This window comes from Diabrotica virgifera, chromosome 1 (assembly GCF_917563875.1).
Source record: "Diabrotica virgifera virgifera chromosome 1, PGI_DIABVI_V3a".
Classification (NCBI taxonomy): domain Eukaryota; kingdom Metazoa; phylum Arthropoda; class Insecta; order Coleoptera; family Chrysomelidae; genus Diabrotica; species Diabrotica virgifera.
This window is the reverse complement of record NC_065443.1, coordinates 211,016,297-211,042,127: the sequence shown is the minus strand read 5'-3', so window position 1 is coordinate 211,042,127 and position 25,831 is coordinate 211,016,297. Positions and strand designations below refer to the sequence as shown.

The following is a 25,831-nucleotide window of genomic DNA, read 5'->3' as shown; positions in this document are numbered from 1 at the left end:
GATGTATTTTGGGAATGGAGGAAAATGTAAAAAACGGTATTTTAACGTTTTTTACACTATAAAATTTGATCAAAAACTTGTTTTGATTCAAAATAACTTGTTATAATGCCATATAATGACATTTTTGATTCCTTTCTATTAAAATATTATGTTTTTCATTGATACTTTACGACAGAAAATGCAAATTTGTTTAAATAAACACCAAATTACTGTAAAATCGCATAAAATAACATTTTGAGAAAAAAAGAAGAAGAAGATTTTTTGACCTTAAATATCTTATTTTTACGTCCCGCAGAAGCTATATACCAATTTTCAGACAAATCGGAAATCCAAAATTTTTTACCTGAGTGATTTGACATGGAATGTACCATTTATATGAACCAATGCTATTTCGTTTCAGTCATCTATAAATTCTAATCAATAGATGTTCCATCGAGTTGCAATTTAAAATTTTATTGCTTAACATTATAACTAACTATAATTAGATAAATGGTGAATAAAGTAATATGCAGCAAGCTTGAGTTTTTTAGACATTCTAGGAAAATAAAATGAAACTAGGAGAAAATTATTTCTTACCTTATAATTAAGCATTGATCCTGCCAGAGCTCTAACGCTAGCACCGGCGTCATCGGCTATACTAGCATTGACAGATTCGCTAAGGCTACTCAGGCTGAATCTTTGCGCTGATACCAGGTCTGCCTGAACTTCCAGTCTTGTACCTGCTTGATTTAAACTACCGGCGAGAGCTACTGTGCTAGCAGATTCCCTAAAAATACAAAATACCCTAGTTAAAATATGATAATACCATATTTTATATTAATAAAATCACCTACATAATTAAGAAAAACATGATGGGAGTACTACTACAAAATACGATGGTAACTTACGTATAAATAGATAGTAAAATAATTTTTAAAAGTAATAGTTTTAGGAATCTATGATCTGTATTAAAGAGTAGTGGAAAAACAGGTGAAGATGCATGCAGTAGAGTTGGACGAAATGAAATGTGGTGTGATAAAAATATTCAAATGTAACTGAATCTTCTTAAATACAACAGGTACAATTATTGCATATTACGAAAAATGGATTTGTCACCAACTTCTGGCCCAGAAAAAAATTACTGAAAATACGATACTTAGGCCTAACAATAAATCTAAATACAACAAACTGCCTATAAACAGTATAGGTTAAGAGACAACTAACCTAATTTTAGGTGAAAACAACAAAAAATGGGGACGTGAACACTTTAGCTATCTTAGAGCAAAAATTAGTAAAGAAAAATCCCACAAGCATGAAGTTAAGGAAAGAATAAACCAAGGAAAAAGATCTCTAAGCAGATTCAATAATACATGGTAGCAAAAGGATGTCAGGAAAGGAAGGAAAATAAATAAAATATTTACAACACGATCGTCAAAAATATTTCATTCCACAATGCAGAAACATGGATATGGACAGAATATAACAAAAATTGATTGAAAGCTATGGAAATGGATACGCAGCTATACCGAAGATCATGCAGATTATCACGACGAGACAGAGGTAGAAACCAACTAATTATTGGGACCAAAATACAATTGTGGAAGTTGTTGACCAACGACCATTAAGATAGTATGGACATGTAATCTGAATGAATGAGTCGCGGCTTCCGAAAGTAGCGTGCATTTAGAATCCATCCTAGAGGAGTAACAGTGGAAGACCCAAAACAAGCTGAAGAACTAATACCAAGAAGGCAACGAGCGAGATAAACTTGTACAACGAGATGTGGACAGAATAGTGGAGGATTGGTGGTGGTTGTAGAAATATTGTAGTTATAGTTAATATATATTTAGATTTATACTATGTACTTAGGTTAATTTAGTTTTGTTGATTGTCAGTGTCATTAAATAAAATATATTTAACGAACATATCATGGCGCAGTTCTAAAACCTACAAAGTAGAAGATGCCAAAAAGAAAGACCAAAACCAGTATTTATTTTAATGAAGAGAAGAGTTCCAATGATCGGATTACAAATCTCGAATATTTTGTAAGTTCCACAGAACATAGCATCAAATATTTGCAAGATATGATGCAAATACTGCTGTCAAAAACTACTGTTGTTTCGACTGATAACCCCGCAGCAACATCTTCAATAGCAGAAGAGGCTGAGAGTTCAAAAACGTTGACTAACAGTATAAACTACAACTTACATTTATCAAATGCCGTGGCTGGTCCTGAAAAATTGGAAGAAAGCTTGACTTACTTACAGTTCAAGGACTGGAGACGAAAATTTGAGAACAATATATCCTTTCAAAATGTAGAAGACGCTCCTAATAAAAAATTATTAGCTTTTCTCGAATCATATTTTAATCAAGATAGGTATATCAGATGTGGTCCGGTTAGTAATAAAATTTGATAAAGAAAGTGGCTCAAATTACATAAATCTACTAAATAAATTGGAAGAATATTTTAAAAAGAAGGAGAATGGTCGCTTGAGACGAAGTCACTTCATGAACAAAAAAGAAGAGCAAGAAGAATCTTTTTCCTCTTTTTATAGAGAAAAAGTCAAATTGTTCCAACTTACAGATCCATGCTCAAGTTTTTACGATCAGATTTTAGCCGATCATGTCATAGAGTCACTTTTTGATGCTAACATAAAAAAAATGCAGAACTCTCCCAGATTCAGCAAAGATTGGAGACATTATCAAATTATGCGAAGCTGAGGAAGCAGCCTTAACTGAAGAAAATATATGCAACCAAAGCATTGCAAAAATCAAAGTTAATCAGCCTAGTAGCAATTTAAATAAAAATAAATGCTTAAAGTGCGGTTTTTCAAGGCACAATAATTACAAGTGCTCGGCTAACAACGCAACTTGTGAAAAATGTAACAGAAACGGGCATTATACCAAATGCTGTTTATCAAAAGAGATTCGTTCCGTAGATATTCCAACTGAACCCATAGAAGGACCTGTCAATATAGGGTATTTAAAAATTACTTCTATCGATTATGCTGCTAACAAAAGTAGAAACCGACAAATTGAATTAAAAATAAATTCAATTTCAAACAAAAACATAACATTTTCTTATAAAGCCACCCCTGATACAGGGGCAGAAGTCTGTGCGGCAGGTGAAGAACTTATTGCGTTTGCTTAAATATACCAGATCTGATTTACAACGCTCTACTTTGGCCCTGGAATCCGCAGACAAATCGAAACTTAACGTAATTGGAAGTTTGCAGTGTAAAATAATCTATGAAGGTCGTTCTGTAGTGGAGTTAAAGAGCTGTTAATCGACAGAATGCCCATGATCCATTTGGGTATAATAAATTCAGAGTTCCCAAAGCCAACCTTCAGTGTTACTTCTTTCAATGCTAATGAAGATCGTGGTTCTTAGGAAACCACAGTTTCTCTGTACGCTCCTGTAGGCAGCCATAGGAAATCGCAGCAAAGAATGACATGGTGAGGAACAGAGAGCCACAATAGAACTCTTAGGTCGAGTGAAAGAGTGGTTAAGCGAACACTCATATTGAACCATTGAATCGATAGACAAACAAGACATGTCTACAAAGGGGATGAACATTGGTATGACTCCGAAACAAAATATACGAAGAAATGTAGCTAGGGAAGCCAACCACGGATAGGGGTAAAGATAAAGGGAATGACGATGGTGAAAGGCTGATTTTTAATTGAGTTGTTATGAATTTTTATTTAATTTTTAACTCTCAAACTTTTAGACCAGCGCATTTAGCACCAAAAACACCTGAATAAATCGATTTTTAATACAGCAACTAGAGGCCTGCAACTTTTTGCATTGTGTTCAGGAGGATGTCAGAAAAAGTCAAAAGTGCATAAATATTTCAAAATAATCATATAAAGGGCCAACTTTTGTTACAAGGGGGTTTTTGGGGTCGATGAACACGACTACGCCATCAGAACTGACCCCCCCCCCCGGAGCACCTGGTGCTGTGTCACTGCTAAGGCACGTCATCTTCTGGAGTTTCGAGTGATTTCGGCACTAAATTGATGCAAACAGACTACACGGGGTCTTTTGGCACCAGGTGCTCCGGTGGTCGGTTCTGATGGCGTTTTCGTCTTTAGCGACCCCAAAAAGCACCGAGTAACAAAATCTGGCCCGTGATACACTTACTTGGACATGTTGATGCAATTTTGGATGCATTGTATGCACTTTAAAGTGCAATTATCCATTTCTATCCATTTTGATATAATAGACTTTTTCCTGACGTCATCCTGATTGGACTAAATCCTCATGACTAAAAATCGATTTATTTTGTGCTAAATGCCCTGGTCTATTGAGCTGGTGAGAAGGAATTGATAAAAATGTGTGCACGAAATAGGACTGGAGAAGGACTCAGGGAATGATCGATCGAGGCGGAGATTAAAAATTGGAAGATTTCTGAGAACGATGTGTACTGATATAATAATCATAATTAAGGTTTTGACACAAACACGTATTTTAAGCTTTTAAGTAACTTTCCGTAGAACTAAATTTTAATACAAATTTTTTTGGTTTATTAAAAGGGCGTTGACTAGGAAATCTGGAAGTGATATTACGACATACGAAAATATAAGAGGTCTAGAGTCTAGACATTGTAACCACATCCTTCTGGATGATTTGGCGCGTATTAAATATCCTTTTGATTCAAAGTTCGGTTTCGTAAGATTAACGAAAAAGGCCGCAAACTGTTACGCTTGCTACATGACGTGACTCTGTGATTTATAGTTTCGGGATAATATATATGAACGGAACAATCTGGTGTAGAGCGCTTGATATGGGATATAAATCTATTTTTTATAATTTTTATTGACAGTTAGACATAAATCCAGTGTTTAATGCCTAGTATAATAATTTAATAAATGTATATAAGAGTAATATTTCTAAAAAAAAATAAAAATGTATACTATTTTTATTCAGTTGCAATGCGAAGGCAAAACTGTCTTATTTTTCACTTAGAACAGAGAGCGCAAACCAGCACTCTAAATCGACGATTATCGACGATTTTCGACTCTAATTGGAGTCATCATCAGAGAGGAGTAGGTTTGCTGCTCTCTGCCCCAAGTGACTACTATACTATCATAGTAGTCACTTGGGGCAGAGAGCAGCAAACCTACTCCTCTCTGATGATGACTCCAATTAGAGTCGAAACCACGAAAGCTTATCCCCGCATTGCAACTGACGTTAATGGAGTAGGTGAGTAGCGTCATCTGGCCACTGAAAGGCAAAGTTTTCATCCTAATATAAACATTAATAATATTGAAGGTCCATTACTAGGTCCATTTTTCCGTTGGAACTTTACCAAGCTGTAGACGGGGTTGTGAATTGCAACTTTTTAGAATTCCCTCTTGTCTTCACTGCAGCATCCATCTGGCTTGCATTTTTTAGAAGCCATGGAGGTGTTACCAGGGAAATGGACCAATAAGTCGTCAATTAAAAATCTTTTATTAATATTTTTAATATTTTTCAATAGTATTAATGTTTATATTAGGTTGAAAACTTTGCCTCTTAGTAATATTTCTGTTTCTGTTACTGTTACTAGTAACATTTTCTCCGTTCCTTCCGTTTCTTCTCCAGAAATGGACTTCTAGAGAAGACCAGCAGGCAAATCAAGAAGAGATCGGATACCAAATGAGAGAATACGAGAAATGATGAGAGTGACACATACAATCATTGATGACATAAAAACAAAACAACTAGTATGGTACGGCCAATGTACAGAGAATGCCAGATGACAGGATCCCTAAGCAGATTTGAAAAAGAACTAGTGGAAAGAGAAATCCCTCCGGGTCTATGATTAAACAGAGAAGAATGGCGGTTAGGTGTCGGAGAACGCTGTAAACCGATAGTAGGAGTAATAGTAGTATATAAGAGTAATAGCCTGTGCAGAAAAATCAGAAATATTTGAAATGCACATCAATTATTGCTTTAGTATTAACTTAATGGAGTACAGCGAAATATTGAAATATTTAGTGTTTTGATATACAGATCGGGTGTAGAAATATTCAGTGGTGGTGAAAATGCACATTTCTATTCATTACAATTCTATTCAAACTGAAGACATTTCAAACATTTTATTTCTTTATGAATATGCGTTATGGTTTAATAGCGGAAGTCTACTCCTTAACAAAAAAAGGGCCCCAAATATGACTTTTTCCTTTTAATGGTGATCAAAAGTTATCTGTCTCATCCCATTCTTTATTCGTAATATGATTTGTCCACGGAATTTTTAAAAAGCCATATTTCAAAAGCAGGAAAAACTTTCTCATTAAGTCAACATTAACAGTACAACCTTAGGCGCCATAAAGAAGAATAGAGTGGATATAACATTTTACCATCCAATATCGAAGTTGCAGATTGAGTTTTTGATCACTCGGACATTTCATCATCTTCAAAAGGTCTATTTTTGATCGAATTTCTGATTCCGGATTTAGATTTTCATTAATCTGGACTCCTAAGTATTTCGTTTTGTCCACTTGTTCAATATCTTCATTTTTTATCTGGATCCTTGTTATTACTTTACCTTTATAACTGATAACCATGGTTTTTGTTTTCTTTATATATTGTTAGAGCAAACTATTCCTCAGTATCGCAAATTGTGTTTAGTATCGTCTGCAGGTCTTTGTCATTTTCAGCGATAATGACTGTATTGTCAGCATAACGGATGTTATAGCTTCACCATTTATCTTGATCCCTTCTGTACCGTTTTCAAGTGCTTGTGTCAATAACTCTTCGGAGTATATAAATAGTAATAGTGAAAGTAAACAGCCTTGTCTCACTCCTCTGCTAATATGTTACGCACTTGTACTATTGCCATCTAATTTTACCACAGCCTGTTGGTTCCAATAGATATTTCTCACTGTTAATATCATTTTTGTCGAGTGCTTTTCGCTTTAGACATTCTATGAGAATGTTATGCTTAACTTTGTCAAACGCTTTCTTATAGTTTATAAAAGTGACGTAAACATATTTTTGGTGGTCTCGACATTTTTGAGTAAGAGTTGTGAAACTATATAGAGCTTCTCTTGTACCGAAATCATTACGAAAGCCAAACTGTCTATTACTAATATCCCCTTCAGACTTTCTAAATATTCTTATATGTATCACCTTTAAAAACGTTGTGAATAATTGTGTCATTAAACAGATCAATCTACACTAAGCATCAAAATTAACGCACCACCTTAAAAACGGGACATTTTTTATGTCTTGTATTTCTTAAACCTGTTGACCGATTTGAGTGATTTTTTTAGTATATTATAGTTTTATTCTTCAAGAATATCGATGTAATAATATTATTGCTAAACAGGTCAGTGTTATTGTATACCGGGTATAACAATGATAGTGTGTTTTTTCCTCAAAGTTTGGAACACCCTGTGGAATATTATAGCGTATATAAAATATTGAAATTAAAACTCAACTGTAGCCTTAGGCTTTCTTAACATTTTGCTTTTCGATTCATTCGCTTATGTGGGATAATAAAAAAGTTAGGTACTGTAACAACATTGTATGCTATTCATAAATACAGGGTGTTTCTAAATAAGTGCAACAAACTAAGCCGATGCCGCACTGCAGGATGCTAGATGGTGGCTTGGAGGGTGGATTTTAAAGGTGGATGGTGGAGGGTCGCTGCATCCTGGATGCAGTGAAAGAGTGAAATGAAGTCAGAAGTCAGTATCCAACTGACTGCTGAGGAATCGTTTGTTTCATTTGTTACGTTACATTGGGATTGTTCTTTAGCATATCGTCATATTAGAGGTAAAACACACTCACTAAACTTTTCAGAAAGTGGAGAAAAATCGACTTTAAGGAAAAAATTGCTTTTTAAATTCACCTGACTTGAATATCGGATTTTTTTAATGCAACTGCAAAGAATAAATAAAACAGATATTTTAAGCCATGTCTCGTCACATAGTGGGTCTGATGGGTCCCAAATTGCCCTTCTTTTATGCACAGTACCTATTACGCTTTGCTCCATAGCGAGGCTACCCGGATGAATTATCAAACACGACTGATATGGGTGGATAGACGCCTGGCGGACCACCGCACCGGGTGGGTAGATGGTAGTGGGAGGCCACTGCGGCTACCGTCGTTGTATTATTCGTGGTATAAGTAGCTGGATAGTCGCCAGGCGGGTATCTACCATCCACCATCCTAGCAAACTTCCTGCACTGCGGCATCGGCCTAGGGGTATTTCTGCATGAAAAAATAATGACCATTTGCTTTATAAACTTATGTCCGTAAATGCTTCGTTTTCGAGATACGGGATGTTGATTTTTTTCTTACAAACTGACGATTAATTTATTGCTCTAAAACCGGTTGAGATATGCAAATAAAATTTAGTAAGTTTTAAGAGGTAGTTATTGCGCATTTTTTGGCATACAATTAAGAATTTTATATTCACCACTGGCGTGCATACGGGTAATATGACCCGTATGCACGCCAATGGTCAGTTTGTAAGAAAAGATTCAACATCAAGACATATGTTTACAAAACAAACGGTCATTATTTTTTCATGCAGAATTATTCCTTAAAGTTTGTCGCACTTATTTAGAAACACCCTGTATTGATGAAGAACGTTGCTAGTTGTTAAAGTACCTAACTTTTTTATTATCTAACCTAACATAAGCGAATGAATCAAAAAGCATAATGTTAAGAAAGCCTAAGGCTATAGTTGAGTTTTAATTTCAATATTTTATATACGCCAGAATAGTCCACAGGGTGTTCCAAACTTTGAGGAAAAACACACTATAATTGTTACACCCGGTATACAATGACACTTATCTGTTTAGCAACAGATTATTACATCGAAGATTTATTACATATTCTTGAAGAATAAAGCTATAACATATTAAAAAAATCACTGAAATCGGACAACAGGTTTAGGAAATACAAGACATCAAAAAGGTCCCATTTTTAAGGTGGTGCGTTAATTTTGATGCTTAGTGTATAATCATTACAGTGTTTGGGCCTTGGTTTCTGGTAGTGGAGCAAAGCTCGATAGTAGCCAAGTAGTAGGTATTTCGCCAGATCTGTAATGTTTTTAAAGACATAGTTGTTGTACTTAAATTGTTGTATACCATTTTTATTCAGTTGCAATGCGAAGGCAAAACTGTCTTATTTTTCACTTAGAACAGAGAGCGCAAACCAGCACTCTAAATCGACGATTTTCGTCTCTAGTTGGAGTCATCATCAGAGAGGCGTAGGTTTGCTGCTCTCTACCCCAAGTGACGAAACTACGAGAGCTTATCCCCGCATTGCAACTGACGTTTATGGAGTATGTGTCTAACGACATCTGGTAACTGAAAATTATTATTATGGTATTTTCTAGTAAACGCATCCACGCTGTATTTTGTATTTACTTACCTATCTATATCTCTAAGTACTTGACTACCGCTGGCAAGCGAAAGACTAGCTTCTCCAATGGAAGGATTCGGTCCTTTGGTGCTAACAGCGTCCATGGACGTCGTGTCGGCCGCTCTGGAAGTGATGACGTTCGAGTCTTCGGAAGCAGAAGAGCCTCCGCAACCTCCCGATCGGCACAAAGATACCGGGACCACACCGTAAACGTAAAACAGAAGAATCGGCACACCTATACCGACGGCCAAGCCGGCTAAAAGAGGAGAGATCAGTACCTGAAAAAGAAAAAGGGAAAATTAGATTACAAAACTTATGGATCCAACTAAAAATTATTTATGAACTATTAATAAATATTTCCTTTACTTTATGAAAGATTCAAAAATATAAAAATATATTCTGAGTTTCACCCTCCATTAAAATAATACGTAACTTCTGAATTATACCCCATGAGATTTTTTTGCATAATCACATTCGTGAGACATTCCAGAATAAGGTTCAAGAGTCGCCCACGTGAAAAGTGGTTCAATTTTTTTTAATCAAATTGCAAAAATCAGTATTTTTGGCTCGGACATTTTTTTTTGTAGGTTTTTGAACCATTCTGGATAAAAAAGGTCTCTTATAATTTTTCTCTAAAGGCGGCGCCAGACATGCGGTATTTGGCAAATACTGAATATTTGGCAAATACTGAACAAGTGCTCGCTATTTGCCTATTAGTGTGGAGTTGGAGGAGTTGCTTGCTATTTGGCATTGACCAATGTTAGTGCTTGTCGAATATTTGTCGTGTTCCCGTACGTTGTCGGTCTTTTCAACACTTCAAAGTTAACAAATATTCGCCGTTTGAATATTCTATTCTCATTTACATATTAGTTCAAGCATAAGCAAGTTTTTAAATGTTGGGTTAAAGTTTACATCTAATTTAATTTATCGTTTATTAAAGCAGATACTTTAGTTATTGCTAGAGAGTGTAAAAAATACTGAAAATAGTAAATATAGAGTAGACCAATGAAAGTATTTTACAATTTTTGGATGTATATGAAAATGAACCTATAATATGGAATGCGAATCTTTTAAATCATAAAAATCGAAATGATTTTTACGATGCATGAAAACGAATACACGTTAAGATCGGTGAGAAATACACGATAAGCGAGTTAAAAAAAGAAAAAGGAATCATTAATAGCATCATTTAGAGCACGTTCGCAAACAGCAAAACAAAGCTTAAAAAGTGGTTTGACTAAGTGGCATCATCCACCATCTTCTCATTCTTGGCTTTTTAATAATAAACTTCCACCAGCCTTAATGACAAAAGCGGCTAAATTTATAAGAAGCTCTGTATCAATAACCGCTAAGTACCTACATTTTTTGTTCGTTTAGAATATATTTTTTGTTGTTCCCACAGTGATTCGATACACGAAAAATCTCGAATATGGTGCCGTTAATATAATAATATAACAATAAGGTGCTTGCCGTTTAACGAACACTTTCATGAGCACTCAAATATTTGATATTTAGCAAGCACTTGCTCAGTATTTGCCAAATACCGCATGTCTGGCGCCGCCTTAAAGTTGATCGTTTTCGAGTTATAAGCAATTTAAAATTGAAAAAAACGAAAAATGGCGATTTTCAAGGCTTAATAACTCAGTTAAAAGTTATTATTATGAAAGTAGTGACTAAATCAAAGTTTAATGCCCCCCCCCCCCACAAGATCCTGAAGAAATTTTTGTCATTATTTTATTACTAAGCTGTTATTTTTAAGTAATAATAATGAGCGCCATGCACGAGGTAGGCGGCCGTAAATGGGAGTGCAAGTAAAATGCAGAATTGGACTGCCGGAGTGGCATCTCTCTCGCACTCAGCATTTACGGCCGGCTACCACGTGCATGGCGCTCAACATTATTACTTAAAAATAACAGCTTAGTAATAAAATAATGACAAAAATTTCTTCAGGATCTTGTAGGGGGGGGGGGGGCATTAAACTTTGATTTAGTCACTTTCTGACTTTCATAATAATAACTTTTACCCGAGTTATTAAGCCTTGAAAATCGCCATTTTTCGCTTTTTTCAATTTTAAATTGTTTATAACTCGAAAACGATCAACTTAAGAGAAAAATTATAAGAGACCTTTTTATCCAGAATGGTCCAAAAAACCCACAAAAAAATTGTCCAGGCCAAAAATATTGATTTTTGCAATTTGATTAAAAAAAAATTGTTAAAAAAAATTTGGCCCACTTTTCACGTGGGTGACTTCTTGAACCTTATTCTGGGATGTCTCACGAATGTAATTATGCAAAAAAATCTCATGGGAATATTTTTCCCAACGAACCCGCCGTTTTCGCCTTGTCTAAAAGCTTATGTACCTAGTTTTTTATTTAAAATTTATTTTTATTTTGAATTTCATTTATGTGCTTCAGCAGCCTTTCTGGACATCAGCCAGGCATTTGATAAGGTATGACACCCAGGATTACTTTATAAAATCAAAAAATCTCTACCCAACAAATTCTTTAATTTATTACAAGAGAATTTGAAACTAAAGTGGACGATGAACTATCAAACCGTAACCAACTTCAGTCAAGACTTCCACAAGGTAGTATACTGGGTCCACTACTTTATGACATGTACTGTACACATCCGATTTACCAACCTTTTCACAAACCACCATTGGAACTTTCGTTGATGACACAGAAATATTTGCAACTGGAGAGGATCCAACAGCTGCATCATTAAGAACACCTAGACAAAATCGGACAGTGGTTACAGAAGTGGAAAATAAAAGCTAATGAAACTAAGTCAACACATATAAGTTTCACACTGAGGAAAGACCTATGCCCAAATATTAGCCTAATCAAGTCAACATACCCCAACAGAATATCGTCAAATACCTGGGGCTACATCTCGATTCTAAATTAAACTGGAAACAACACATTTTAAAGAAGAAAAAATTTGAGTTGTAAGTGAAAGAAATTAATTGGCTAATAGGTCGAAAATCTCGACTATCAATTAAGAACAAACTGCTCATTTATAAAACAGTCATCAGACCTATCTGGACATACGGAATCGAACTATGTAGTTGTGCCAGCAAATCAAATACAAAAATAATCCAAAGAACCCAATCAAAAATTTTACGCACCATCGCAAATACCCCGTGGTACATTTCCAACTAAACACTTCATAAAGACGTAAACATCCCGTTAGTCAGCAGTTATTCAAGAAAGAACCAACAGATACCATGAGCAATTGGAAGGCCACCCCAACCAATTAATATTATCACTACTGCAGCCACTAAACAATAGAAGATTGCTAAGGGTATGGCCTATAGATCTTCGATGAAACTAAGGTGAAACCGCTGGGTGATGTACACGCCATATTAGTATACAATATTATAGTTTATATAAGTTATTGTGCTTGTTATCAAATTAACTTATAGAATATTATTAATTCTGATGGTTAATAAATGCTTATAAAAAAAATTATGTGCTTATATCAGTCGAGTCCACTCCGGCCCTGTGTTTGCCCTCCACTTCGCTGTTCCTGCGCATTCCCGTCGCCTGGCGCATTCCTGCCGCCGTTTCCCGGACCTAGCAGGAACTCCCCATCACCGGAAAATACACGACCTACGGACAAACCCACCGTCTACGATTGTCACCGATACATCGCTCTTTTTCCGCCAGTAGAGTTGTTACGAATCCGAATCAGATCACTTCGATCCGGATCTGTTAAAGCAGGCAACGTAAAGATCGGTTTTTAAAGATTTGTACTTAAAGCTCTTTTTTCTTGAAGATCCGAAGTGTAATATTTAAAAGGAAAACTATAATAATAGGATACATAAATTATTTGACTTCTTTTCATTATTAAAAATCGATGTCTCCTCCTCTATCTGTTCTCCTTCGTAAGGATGTAGTGGCGTCATGCAAGTCGTTTGACTATTTCTATCCAATCCTCTCTCTCCTGTGCGTGTTGTTTTGCTTCGGAGAACGAGTAACCAGTCATGTCCCTTATTTGGTCCGACCATCGTAGTGGAGATCTTCCTCTGGATCTTCTGCCCTCTACGTTGCCTTCAACTATCATTCGTTCCATGCCTTATCTTCTTCTAGTTATATGTCCAAAATATCCCAGTATATTTTGGTTGATAGTTGTGCTGAGTCTAGTTTTTATGTTAAGTTCGGCTAATATTGAATTATTTGTGCGATGTGCGGTCCATGGTATGCGCAACATTCTCCGGTAGACCCCACATTTCAAATGCCATTATACGTTTTGAATCTGCTTTTTTGATGGTCCAAGTCTCTGAAGCGTAGGTGGCGATAGGAAATATTAACGTTCGAACAAGGCGTAATTTTGTGTTTTTTTGTAATGTCAGTATTCTTCCATATTTTTGTGAGTTTGGCTGTTGCCGATCTGTTATCCACTGTTAGTAATAATGGAGCCTAAGTAATTAAATTGTCTGACCACTTCGTAACCTGCCAAGTCTCTTATCTCCGGTTGGTTGTTTCTGATTCTATCAATGATCATTACTTTGGTTTTCTGTATATTTATTTTCAAACCATATTCTGTACTCACCGTTCCTAGCCTATTCATAATTTCTTCCAGTTCTTCTGGTGAAGACGCCAATATAACAGTGTCATCAGCATAACGTAGGTTTTTTATTTTTCTTCCTCCTATCGTTGCTCCACCTTGCCATTCCTCAAAAACTTGACGCATAATGTGTTCACTATATATATATTGAATAGAATTGGGGATATTATACATCCCTGCCGCACTCCAGATTTTAATTTGAAGTTTTTCGAAACCACATTATTAACTCTTACATTAGCGGTGTTATTTACATAAAGTGCTCGTAATAGATAGATTAGATGTTCTGGCATACCCATTTCTCTAAGTATATGCCACATTTTATCCCATTTTACGTTATCGAAGGCCTTGGAGTAGTCAACAAAGCACAAATATGTTTCTATGTTAAACTCTCGAGATTTTTCGATAATTTGACGAATATTAAGAATAAATCGATGTACTTTCTGACAAATCTTCGTAAGACTACGAGTATGTATATAGGATTTCTGAGAATATTATCAGTTCGAACGTCAAATGCGTTTAAAAGAAAGACACAAAGAAATGGACAATTTCACTAGAAAAAAAAACTCTTGTGGCATGTCTAAGTTAAATATTATGTTTATATGGGATTAAGCCACAATAATTGATTTTAGTGAAAATTACATCCTTAATTACTGTTTGACGTTTTGAATCCCATTTCGGAAATCGCTTCCAAAAAAGCTTATTTTAAAACAATTGTGTGAAAAATGTGTAACTAACAAGTTGTAAAGACAATATTTCATAATTAAAAACAATGTATTTTGGGAAAGACCAGATGGAAGAAGGTTTGTAGGCCTAGAAAAAGGTGGAAAGATGCAGTCAAGAGCCGATCTCTGGAGAAAATGGGAGTAAGACAAAGGAAAATAGCGGCACAGGGCCAACAAACATGGAAGGCGATGGTAAACGCGACAAAAACTCACGAAGAGCTGTAACGTCAATGATGATGGTGACTTTTTGTTGTCTATGTAAGTGAATACCTGAAATACGAAATATTTTGTGCTAGTAGTTGGTAGTAATATGTAAACGTATGTTTATGTATTATGTAAACGTACTAACAGTTAACATAAAATAAAAATTTCTGTAAGAATTCTAACTATATTATCATTCTATATATTCAGGGAAGATTAAACAATGGCAGAGTAGCGAGACAACTTATGACAAATTATGACACAGTAAATTCTAAAATAGAAACAAAGAAATATATCTAAAGCAGAATAGATCGAACCATAATACTCTGGAAGGTATGAAACGTTACCATTGCTGTTAAAGAAAAACTTACTCGAGACGCATTTAGATACACTCGGAAAAATGAAAGCATACCCATGAACGATCACATCAATCACATATTATTCAGATTATTAATAATCTATCTCTCTCGTTTGTTATTTATGAAAAAAAAGCAGCAAATACAAAATATGTGATTGATGTGATCGTTCATGGGTATTCTTTCATTTTTCCGACTGTAGATCGAAACAAACAAGTACGGAACACAATGAAAATAGATCGAAATATAAATAAGGAGATAGAAAAAGCTACTCATGTAAGGAAGAAAACTTTTACGAAAAATTGCGAAAGTCAATAACAGAAGCAATGACGCCATCATGAAAAGATATATACATATCACAAACACAACAAATGAAGACATAGCAAATACAACGAATGAACGAGTAGAGTTACCATGATAGATGATTCAGATGAGAGATTACAAAACAACATGAAATATGGCAAACAAACATAAGGATAGAAAGGAGTAAAACACTGGTGATGGTAATACACGAAAACCGGAAATTGTAAAAAATGTTAATATTTGGATGATGTTCTTAACTAACATAAAATAATATTTTGTATATCTGTTACTCCAGTGAATGAGTGGTTAAGTCGATTTTTTGCCAAAATGGGTTAAGTGCACCAATGGGTGCAGAATTACTTCCCAGATGTTGTGAATAAGTAGTTAAGCTGTGAGCGGACTCTAGCCAAAGTTATACGTATGTGTATCTTTGTCCATCTTTGAAATTGATGTACTATTTAGATTAAGTCGACTTACCTAAAAACTTAATAAAATAATATCTTAGGAAATAAATGGTTAAAGTGACCTGCCCAGTTATGACCAATAATCGTTTACTGTGCTAAACAGGTTAACTCGAGTTAACGTCTTTTGGTCCACTCTGGCCACTGTGCATAACTGGTTAACTATAATACTTATAGTTATTACATCACGACATTTTATGACTAATTTACAATCTAAAGCAGATATATTTTGTCATTTCCCACTTACGAGTCACTATTGTCGAAATCGAACTAATAAAAAAATTACCGTCCAATTTGACTATTTTAAAAATGTTTGATTTGTATAAGGAAGGACGAGCATCTTCTGCTTGCCTACCTATTTACACTAAAATCTTTCGTGATTTAGGTTTCTCTTTTAAAAAACCAAAGCAGCACACGTCATAAACGTGAAAATTTAAAGTACAAATTAAATTGTCCTCAGAAGGAGAAACTAAAATCCAATTAATAGCCGAAAGAGACGAACATCATAGCATGGCCCAATTTGCTTATGAGCAGAAAAGTCAAGACAAAGCAATTGCTAAAGAAAATCCATCGAAAGGAGTTTATGCATTTGGCTTGCAACAGTGCCTGCCTACCCCTTACCTTACAACCTCAGTTTTTTCCACAAGAGGCAGCTGTGGAGCTTTAACCTCACGGTGCAAGACATGGTAACAGAGAATCAGCCAAAACAACTTGCTATTTGCCATAATCATTTTTTAACACACTTGCTTTATGGAAAAACCGAAGTAAAATTTTATTCAGATACGTGTGGTGGTCAGATTAAAAATAATGCCATTGCATTAATGTTTCTTAATTTTGTTAATCAAAAGCAAACCTGAAGATCAACCACAAAATTTTGGTTAGTTGTCATACGCCTAGGGAGTGTGATACTGACCACTCCGTTATTGAAAGATCCAGGAAAAAAACAATTTAAATAAATCACCTTAACGACTGGGTACAGGTAATCAGAATTGCTAAACAGAAGAATCCCTTTGAAATTGGAAATTGTAATGATGTTGAAAGATAATTTCTTCGATTTCAATTCACTTGTGACGAAACATGACCCTTAGATTATCAAGATTATTAAAAAACTTGATAATGATGGCGAAATGTTTCTATGGAAACCAGTCCAATGGCTTCAATATGTTAAAAACGGCGCCGAAATTTCATTTAGATGCTCATTAAAACAAGAACATCTTTTTAAAACAAAAAATTTTGCTCATAGAAGACGTCCAACTATATTGTTTTGTTTACCTTACATTAAAAAGGAATGAGTGTCGATAGCTACAGACAAGAAAAAAAGACTTATTGTCTTTATTGCCTTTAATAGATCCTTCATTCCATGCATTTTATCAAAATCTGAAAATGAAAAAGGATGTCGCCAATAATCCTGAACTGGAGGAATTGGATACTGACCAAGATATACAACCTAATTCAGAATAAATGTTTTTTAAACTATACAATTGTTTTTGTTAAATTTTAAATAAAGAAATATTCTTTTTAAAGTCATTAAACCGAAAAATAAAATACATAGAGTGACTTATTTTCATTAACATATTGGGTGAATAACTGGGTAAGTCGATGGTGAATAAATGGTTAAGTCTCATATCTTCTCATGTCTCATTAACCTAATCACTTAGCAGTTACAAAATGAGACCAATAATATGTTTGTATTATATCTTAATTTTATGTAAAGTTTTAGCATTCCATCATATAAAATCGATTTATGCTCATTAACCTAATCACTTAGCAGTTACAAAATGAGACCAATTATATGTTTGTATTATATCTTAATTTTATGTAAAGTTTTAGCATTCCATCATATAAAATCGATTTATGACATGTTGTCAAAACTTGTAAGTCGTCTCCTGAAAACTATTCAAAATTGACTTAACCACTTATTCACTGGAGTAACAGATATATTCGTATTTAATTCTTTGTACACATGGTTTGACAGCTTTTGGTTTTTGATTTTCAGTTTTTTTTGCATCTTGACAACAGTTTCCGATTTGAGACTAGAAACAAAAATAAGTACCTGGTTTAAGAGTTTTAAAGCTCCTCGTAAATATTATTGTGTTTTCAATTTATCAATCAAGAGCAAAATGAAAATTAAATTAAATTTTTTTTTAAATAACGCGGGCACATAAATTTGATACTCCCTGTATATTGAGCTGTAAATATTTATTAGAATTTAGTTTGGATGTAAGTAGATTTCTCTTTTAATGAGCTTTCCGATGAACCATTAAAGACTTTTGTGAATAATTAAAGTGAAAAGGACGATGTATTTAGTTTTAAAATGAAAAAGATTGTATTACGGGAACTATAGAATCCACAGGTAGATGGTAATTATCAATTTCGAGAAGAGTGGTTTTAAAAGAAAGTTTGGAATTTTAATATTTGTTTCAACCCGAGTAAATGTTGTAGAGTTTCCCCGAAAGTAATTAAGGATGGTCGGAATAATTTTGAAAATGACTGTTTGTTTGTCGAATGGAAAAGATTGTTTCTGATTCTTGGCAAGTTGGAAGGGGAAAAGTGGTTTGAATGATTGAGAGAGTTTGAAAAAGAAGTCATTATGTTTTTGGTATCGCTGAGGAGCAGTTCGATGTTTTCGTGAATAGATAGTTAGCAAGTACCAGTGGTTGTTTGATAGTGGAGAATAGTGTTGAAAAGTGGAACGAGAGACAGATCAAATTGAGACGAAATACCTCTTTGATTCTGTATTATTGTGAGAAGGAGAGCAGAGAATTTTTGGAGTTTTGTTTGAATCGAGTACGTGTCAAAAGAGGCCCGGCTTGTTGGAGAATTGGTGCTGGTATGCTGATAGTTTTGAAGCTGGAGAACGGAGAGGGCTTTGATGAGTAGCCTTTAACATAGTCAACGAGGGAGAGCTGTTTTGGGTCACAAGAAGACATCAGAGTGAGTAAAGCAAATGTCAGTCAATTTATGTGAAAGAGATTTTTATGTTCGGAAACAAAATTTTTGAGTAAAAAGCATATGAATTAAAATTCCAATATTTCAAAAAGTAAATAGTAAATATAGGTAATCTTCGAATACATAAATTTGTTTTGTTTTAGTTTGTTTTACCAAAGTCATCGGGAACAAACCGATAATTTTTTTTTAACTATAATAAATTTAAGTGGTAAAAATTTCATTCGGACATCTGTGTCCACAGGTTCTAGATTTGAGAGATTTTAGAGTATTGATTTTGATAAATAAAAGACAATTCTGTATGTTTATTTTAATATTTTGCTTTATTTCTTTTCCCTATTTTATCCCGATTAGGATCAACTAAGAGATACTGAACCCACGAGAGAAGATAAGTATAACGTGAGATAATTTAGATTTTTTTTAATAGTATAAAAAAGCACCCTGAGATTTTTTATTCATTTTTATGTATGATTTGCGACAATTAAATAATTAATCAAATAAATAATAATTAATATAAAATCAATAAGAAGCAGATCATAACAATATATAACAACTATAAATCGACTACGTTTTTTGCATGCTTGTTATCCAAGTCATTTATATAAAATAAATGTGATTGAAGACGATAATTGCAAACATTGCGGAAAGCAGGGTGATCTTGATCATATCTTTTTGAATGTACTAAGTTTCAACAGCATTCAAACTCTCTCTATAAAAATTTAATTAAACTTGATATGCATGCACCATTCAATATCCAGTCTCTGCTGGCTACAGGCTCACAACAAATATACAATATCATTATAAATTTCTTGTCAGATACACGCATGATCTTATAAGATTTGTACTCGGGCATGATATTTTTTATGATTTAAGTTCAGATTTGCATCCTTTTTTATCATAAATGTTATATCACTTTATCAGAGATCCATTATTGTTTTTATTGTATTATTATTGTATTGTATTATTTATTGTATCACTATATTGTTTCTGTTTAATTTTGTATTAGGGATAGGATTGTATATTCTTTATTGCAACTGGCTGAATGACTAATGTCTATGCCATTAAATAAAAAAAAACAAAGTATTTGTTTAAAAAAAAATTAAGCATATACCATTTTTATAGATTTGGTTGCAAACTTGATTATTATTCGCTGATGATCTCACAAACTCATACAAAATACCGAAATCCGTAATCGCCACACCTCTATCTATATCGCTCCTTCTCCCAGCAGCTTTCCATTCCATCCTTCAGGTTCAGTCTCGTTCCGTCTAGTAAACCAAATACATCGATGACGTCGTTCTAAAGAGTTTTTATTATACATTCATGTCGCGGGTAGTAGTTTTCGAATAAAGTTTCAATTATTCCGATACCATGATTTTTTGAATATTGGCTTGTTCAAGTAAAGTAGATAAATTTTGTCGTGTTAGATCGTTTTAGTACATAAAATGTGAGCGGATTTTCCAAAAATCCGTATATTTTATTATATAAAGAAAAAACACGCATCATTAACACAAAATCTTATATAGCACATTCACATTTATAAAAATTGCAAACAGATTAAAAGATTCTAGGAATGTTCATTATATTCCTTTTTAAAGATAAATTTTGTGTATCAAAAAATTTCTCGCAATAATTGTTTCCTGTGTAGATTTTCACCGTTTTCAAGGTTTTTCACACACGTTACTATTTTTCTGATGTTTTAAAATTTATTTTTCGAAAATTGTTAAAGGTAAGTCGTTTTTGGCTAAAATTTCTTCACAATCTCTTTAACATTAACTTTCTAGTCAGTTAACAGATCTCAATTTGGTTTTTAATGCATTTCGCTAGAAACTTTGAATTTACAGAATTTTACAAAAAACAAAATTGCGTTTTTGTGATTCACGAACTTAACTTTTATTCACCGATTTGTACCACTTGATTGAGAGGTATTATTTCCCAGAATATTACCATTAAATCCAGCAAAAGAAATGATCATTCAACAATTTCATAGCTTTATTTTTTGGAAACAGTTTTTACTTGTTTGTGCTCTTGTCGTTCTTTGCTTTTCCAATATCTTGATTTTCCTAAAACTTCTTTCCTTGAAATTCTTTATTTGACATAGTATGTTCATTTTTATTATATATTTTTGGTATCTAAGCAAACAATATCACGTAATCCGGGAAAATACGAACCAAATCTTACACTTTTTTTCTTTCTTTGACTAGAAGATTAATAGTTGACACTATTAATCTTCTGAATAGGGTTCCATCAATCGTTAAATATATCAATGTTATGGTGTAGAGATATGTATACCCTTTCATCGGTCCTTTTCTGGTGAAGCATCAGCGATGTTAGCAGCTTCTACTAGCAATATTCCTTTACTGAGTATTCAAACTAATCCTAATTATTTTCCGTATTCCACTACATAGTTTGAAATGAGCTGAATCATTTTTTTAAGAATTATTTCTTTTTGGTACATTAATACTGCATGTAATTGCCTGCTAATCTCTTAATGTTGTTACAATATCTTATAACTGCTTCTTTTTCTATTACAAGCATCATTGTTGTTAAACTTCTATACTTTCCACTTATATAAGAGAAATTCAACAATAGAGGTTTTATATTAAATTGAAGTTGTTAACATTCAGGATATAACCCAAAACCCTTTGGGTATTTTAATATTTTATAGATACTTTATGCCCCAAATACCCTTCCCCTTCACCAAAATCTAGAGATTTCCGGACGCTGTATCTGTTTATTTTTAATCAGAGCGTAGCGGGGATAACAAAATATTTGTTAGTCCAATAGTTAATTTATTTGACAGTTGATTCACTCAAATTATTGATCTCGGCTCGAGAGATAGGTGCTGAATAATGCAAACATACATAGAAGGGATGTAGCGAAAACGCGGCAGAATTGTTTATATAAATGGTCGATTTCATGTGGGGTGTTTATATAGTCCTTTTGTAGCTTATAAATTTTATTTGCAAAGCAATCGGGCAATTCAGGATAAAACAATTTGAAGCTTTCCACAAAAAATTCCTATGTTTATTAAAAATGCAATAGTATTTTAATTGGTGGATAAAACCATTCGTTTTTTTTGGCATATTTTTGAGAATTCCTTTCTTTAACCTACCCCTTAACCTACTATTTCTTACTTAGTATGACCATCTGTTGTCGCTCTCTCTTATTTTCCCAACTGTTTAAGTACTGTGCTTTGTTTCCTTACTTGGAATTCTATTTGTTTTCCAAACTACTGATGATCTTAATCATCATTTCCGGTGTTCTTAATGCCCCTTTCATTCCGGGTATATCAGTATGTGACTCCGGCTGGTCTAATTTGAAAAAAGCAGTTTTACATAAAGTTATACCTTCCTCTTTCAGACAGCAGCTCCTTTTCTTATTTCTTTTGCAACATTTGATGGATCTTATCATTACTTTTGCTTTCTCTACCGCCACTTTCAGCCTACAACATGCTGGATTTTTAGATGCAATTATACAGTCATGGACAACAATATCGAATATTTCGAAATTATCATGTGGAGTGAAATTTTTTAGGCTGCAATCCTTAACTCTCCCAGAGTCATAGGGAAAAGATTTTTTTCCGAATGCGATGTTTTAAGTGTCACATAAATGTTCGATCGAAATTAAATCTGATATGGGATATATTGTGGCCAATATAATTTTTTAAATTTAATCTCATCAAGGTAAGTACATATTCACTATTCTAATAATGCGTTATCGGGCATTAGCTCGAATCTGTCACATCTAATAAGGTCGGCAAATGGTAAGACATTATCCTCTATGTTTTTAATGTACATGCCAGCTGTCATTCATCCAATCACCTCCACAGGTTCGGCATATCTGTTCCAAGAAATACCATTATATGGCATTATGCCGCCACCACCAAAATTAAGCTCTGTATGAGGTTACAACTGGCACCACATGGAAGCATGATTGACAAAATTTCGTCTACAGAAGAGTTATCGAACGGTATGTCAGTTGTAACCTCATTCAGAGTGTTAATTTTAAAGGTGGCGGCACAGTGCTATGAAATGCTATTTTTTGAAAAGGGAATACCTAACTTGTGGAGGTGATTGGGTGAATGACAGCTGGCATGTACAGAGCATTTTAGAAGATCATGTTTTGCCATTTTCGAGCCATATTGAATATGACTCGTGCTAATCCACGTGAAACACGTTTTTATGTCGCTAGAATAGACAATATTTACCTTGATGAGATTTTGTTTAAAAATGATATTGGCCACCATATAACCTATATCTGAGTTAAATTTGATCGAGCATTTATATGGCACTTTGAAAGTCGCATTCGAAAAATTAATCCTAAACCAGAGACACGGGGAGAGCTAATAATTGCAGCACAAAAAATTTCAATGCACATGATAATTTCAAAATATTCGATATTTTTGTCCATGAGTGTACATTTTGTCTTTTTTGTTGATATTATATTATACGAAGTTTAAAAAATAAAAGTGCTATAATGCTGTTTAAAAATCCTTTTTTTACTTTATATTCGTTAAAACAAACGATGGATTATTCATTAATTAGTTTATCGACGGACTGAACCTCAATTCTACTAACAGCTATAAAATCAATCAGCCGAAATGCAAATTCAGCGTTAAATTCGCCCAAAATTACTGAAATCAAGTGGAAAATCCACCGGCGCATTTGCAAATCGTCACATTTTATGTACCAAAACCGATCCACACGTTTCCCCCGCAACCAATTCACTTTTCTCGTAGCATTTCCGCTTCCGGCAAGCGAAATACCCCATTGTCTGGTGGTCGGGACATGTCAGAGAGTGAAGAGGATTCAATGAGTGGCGCCGACTGGCCTGTGACGGAGGAATGGCTCCAAGCCGTCCTCAAGGAACACCACAAAGATTTGCCCGATCCCACGATGATAACCGTTTTAGATTTCAGCGTGCGCCAGGGATGCGAGACCGGAGAAAGTGTGCTTAGCGATATTTTGGCAGTTGCCGTGAAATATAGTTTAAGGTAATGATAATTGAATGTTTATAAATGTAAATCGACGATCAGGAGGACAGCCGAATACAGAAATTTAAAATATAAAACTAATAAATTCAAATTAAATATATTTTGAAAAAAGTTCACAGTATTTACTACATTGCATTTCACCATGATGTGACTTTGTTATCGTAGGCGAGCGGTTTAATCCCCTTTAACATAGCCTAAACCGACTTATTTTTTTTTTCATTTCTACATTTTGATTCGATTCTATATTTTTTTCAAAGTTCAAAGTTCAAATGTAGTTTTTTTTACTTTATGCAAGTGGGCCGGAAATTGGTATTAACAAAAGACAACTTTCCGAATGGCTTCGAATGAATTTTTTTAGGAGTATCTCATTAAAATAAATAGATTTTCTCTCTTCGTTTTTTAGTAATTTGCAATTTTTTCTTGAAAAATACCTTAATTACTGATTTTTGGAAATTTTTTTCTAAAAAAATACAAAATAAATTACAACCTATAAAAAGCTTTATAATCTTTAAAGGATAATAGTCCACGGCGGATCTATTTTGAGATGGACGTTGAGAGGTGACTCTAATTTTTTGCACAAATTGCTTGGAATTAACCTATATAATAATAATTGAGTTATCCTCCCTCCCACTCAAAAAGGTCCGGAACATTGTTTAAATAATCAAAATGAAGGAAAAAATCTTTTTTTTTTCTTCGTTTTTGATAATAACTTTAAAAGTATTCACTTCCGAGAAAAGTTGTACTAAAATAAAAGTTGCGTAATTAAATTTCCTACAATATCAGATTGGTTAAAATTTTTTATATTGTTACCCTTGTTGCAAAATAGCAATAATTGGGGAAAAAACATAAAAAAACAAGTATTCGCATTTTACGTTTTTGAACCATTTCTGTCACACTTAGGACCTTCATATTTCACCCAGAAAAACTTTATGATATGATAAAACAATACTGTAAATTTAGTTAAGATCGGCTCAATAGATTTTGCAAAATAAATTTTGCAATTCAGCTTTCGCCAAAAAAATTCATTTTTTTTACAAATAGAAGAATACTGTACCTTTCATTTGCAATTTGAAAAAATTAAAATCGGTTAACTACCACAGCGTCAGAAATTTTTATTAAGCGGTGTTCGATTCACACAAGTGGATTTCCACCAAAATTTCTTCCAATCTTTATCTAATATATTATTTTCTTACTCTATATTTTGTTGTAAGTTCATATTTTAATTCCACAAAAATCAAACTAATTTGATTATTGTTTGTGAAAAATTGAATACACTTTTATTTTCTAAGTTAAAATATATGAACAAAGAAGTTTTTGCTAAAAAAAGTGTTATTTCAAAGGACAGAGTATGTGTTTTTATTTTGCAATTAGCAAATTTATTTATTTATTTCGAAATGTACTAAAAATTAAAATTTATCAATCATTATCAAAGGTCATTGGAATGCCCAATCAGAGCGAACGTATCCGTTGTCCTGCGAGTGAACCAAAAATTAATGTTTAGTTAAAAAAATTCCTGACGCCGTGGTAGTGAACCTATTTTAATTTTGCAAATTGCAAATGAAAGGTACAGTATTATTTTATATGTAAAAAAATTCAACTTGCTGTCTGCTTTATTTTCAATGTTGCAACATTTTGAAAAAATGAATTTTTTTGCGAAAGCTGGATTGCAAAATATATTTTGCAAAATCTATTAAACCGATCTTAATGAAATTTACATTATGTTGTATCATATCATAAAGTTTTTCTGGGTGAAATATGAAGGTCCTAAGTGTAGCATAAATGGTTGAAAAACGTAAAATGAGAATACTTGTTTTTTATGGTTTTTTCGAAAGTATTGCTATTTTGCAACAAGGGTGACAATTTTTAAAATTTTTAACGAATTTTATGTCAGTACAACTTGTCTCGGAAGTGAATACTCTTAAAGTTATAAT

General features: G+C 33.7%; 2 protein-coding genes across 6 annotated transcripts in view; one reads left to right on the top strand and one right to left on the bottom strand.

Moving 5' to 3' along the window:
- Positions 1-25,831, bottom strand: part of LOC114346117 (E3 ubiquitin-protein ligase RNF19A-like) — a 500,767-nt gene that overhangs the window by 22,467 nt on the left and 452,469 nt on the right. For all 4 annotated transcript variants that reach the window (XM_028296926.2, XM_028296914.2, XM_028296920.2 and 1 more), the window contains 2 exons: positions 9,353-9,621; positions 577-766 (listed from right to left, as the gene is read on the bottom strand). In XM_028296926.2, coding sequence (XP_028152727.1) covers positions 577-766; positions 9,353-9,621 — 459 coding nt within the window. The remainder of the gene's footprint in view (positions 1-576; positions 767-9,352; positions 9,622-25,831) is intronic.
- The window catches only part of LOC114346146 (uncharacterized), a 30,397-nt gene continuing 24,721 nt past the window's right edge, over positions 20,156-25,831 (top strand). The window contains exons 1-2 of one of the 2 annotated variants that reach the window (XM_028296938.2): positions 20,156-20,303; positions 23,646-23,900. In XM_028296938.2, the coding sequence (XP_028152739.1) occupies positions 23,695-23,900 (206 nt within the window). In that variant the 5' untranslated portion in view covers positions 20,156-20,303; positions 23,646-23,694. Of the gene's footprint in view, positions 20,304-20,364; positions 20,634-23,645; positions 23,901-25,831 lie in introns of those variants that run through there. The other variant, XM_028296945.2, reaches the window with a different exon arrangement.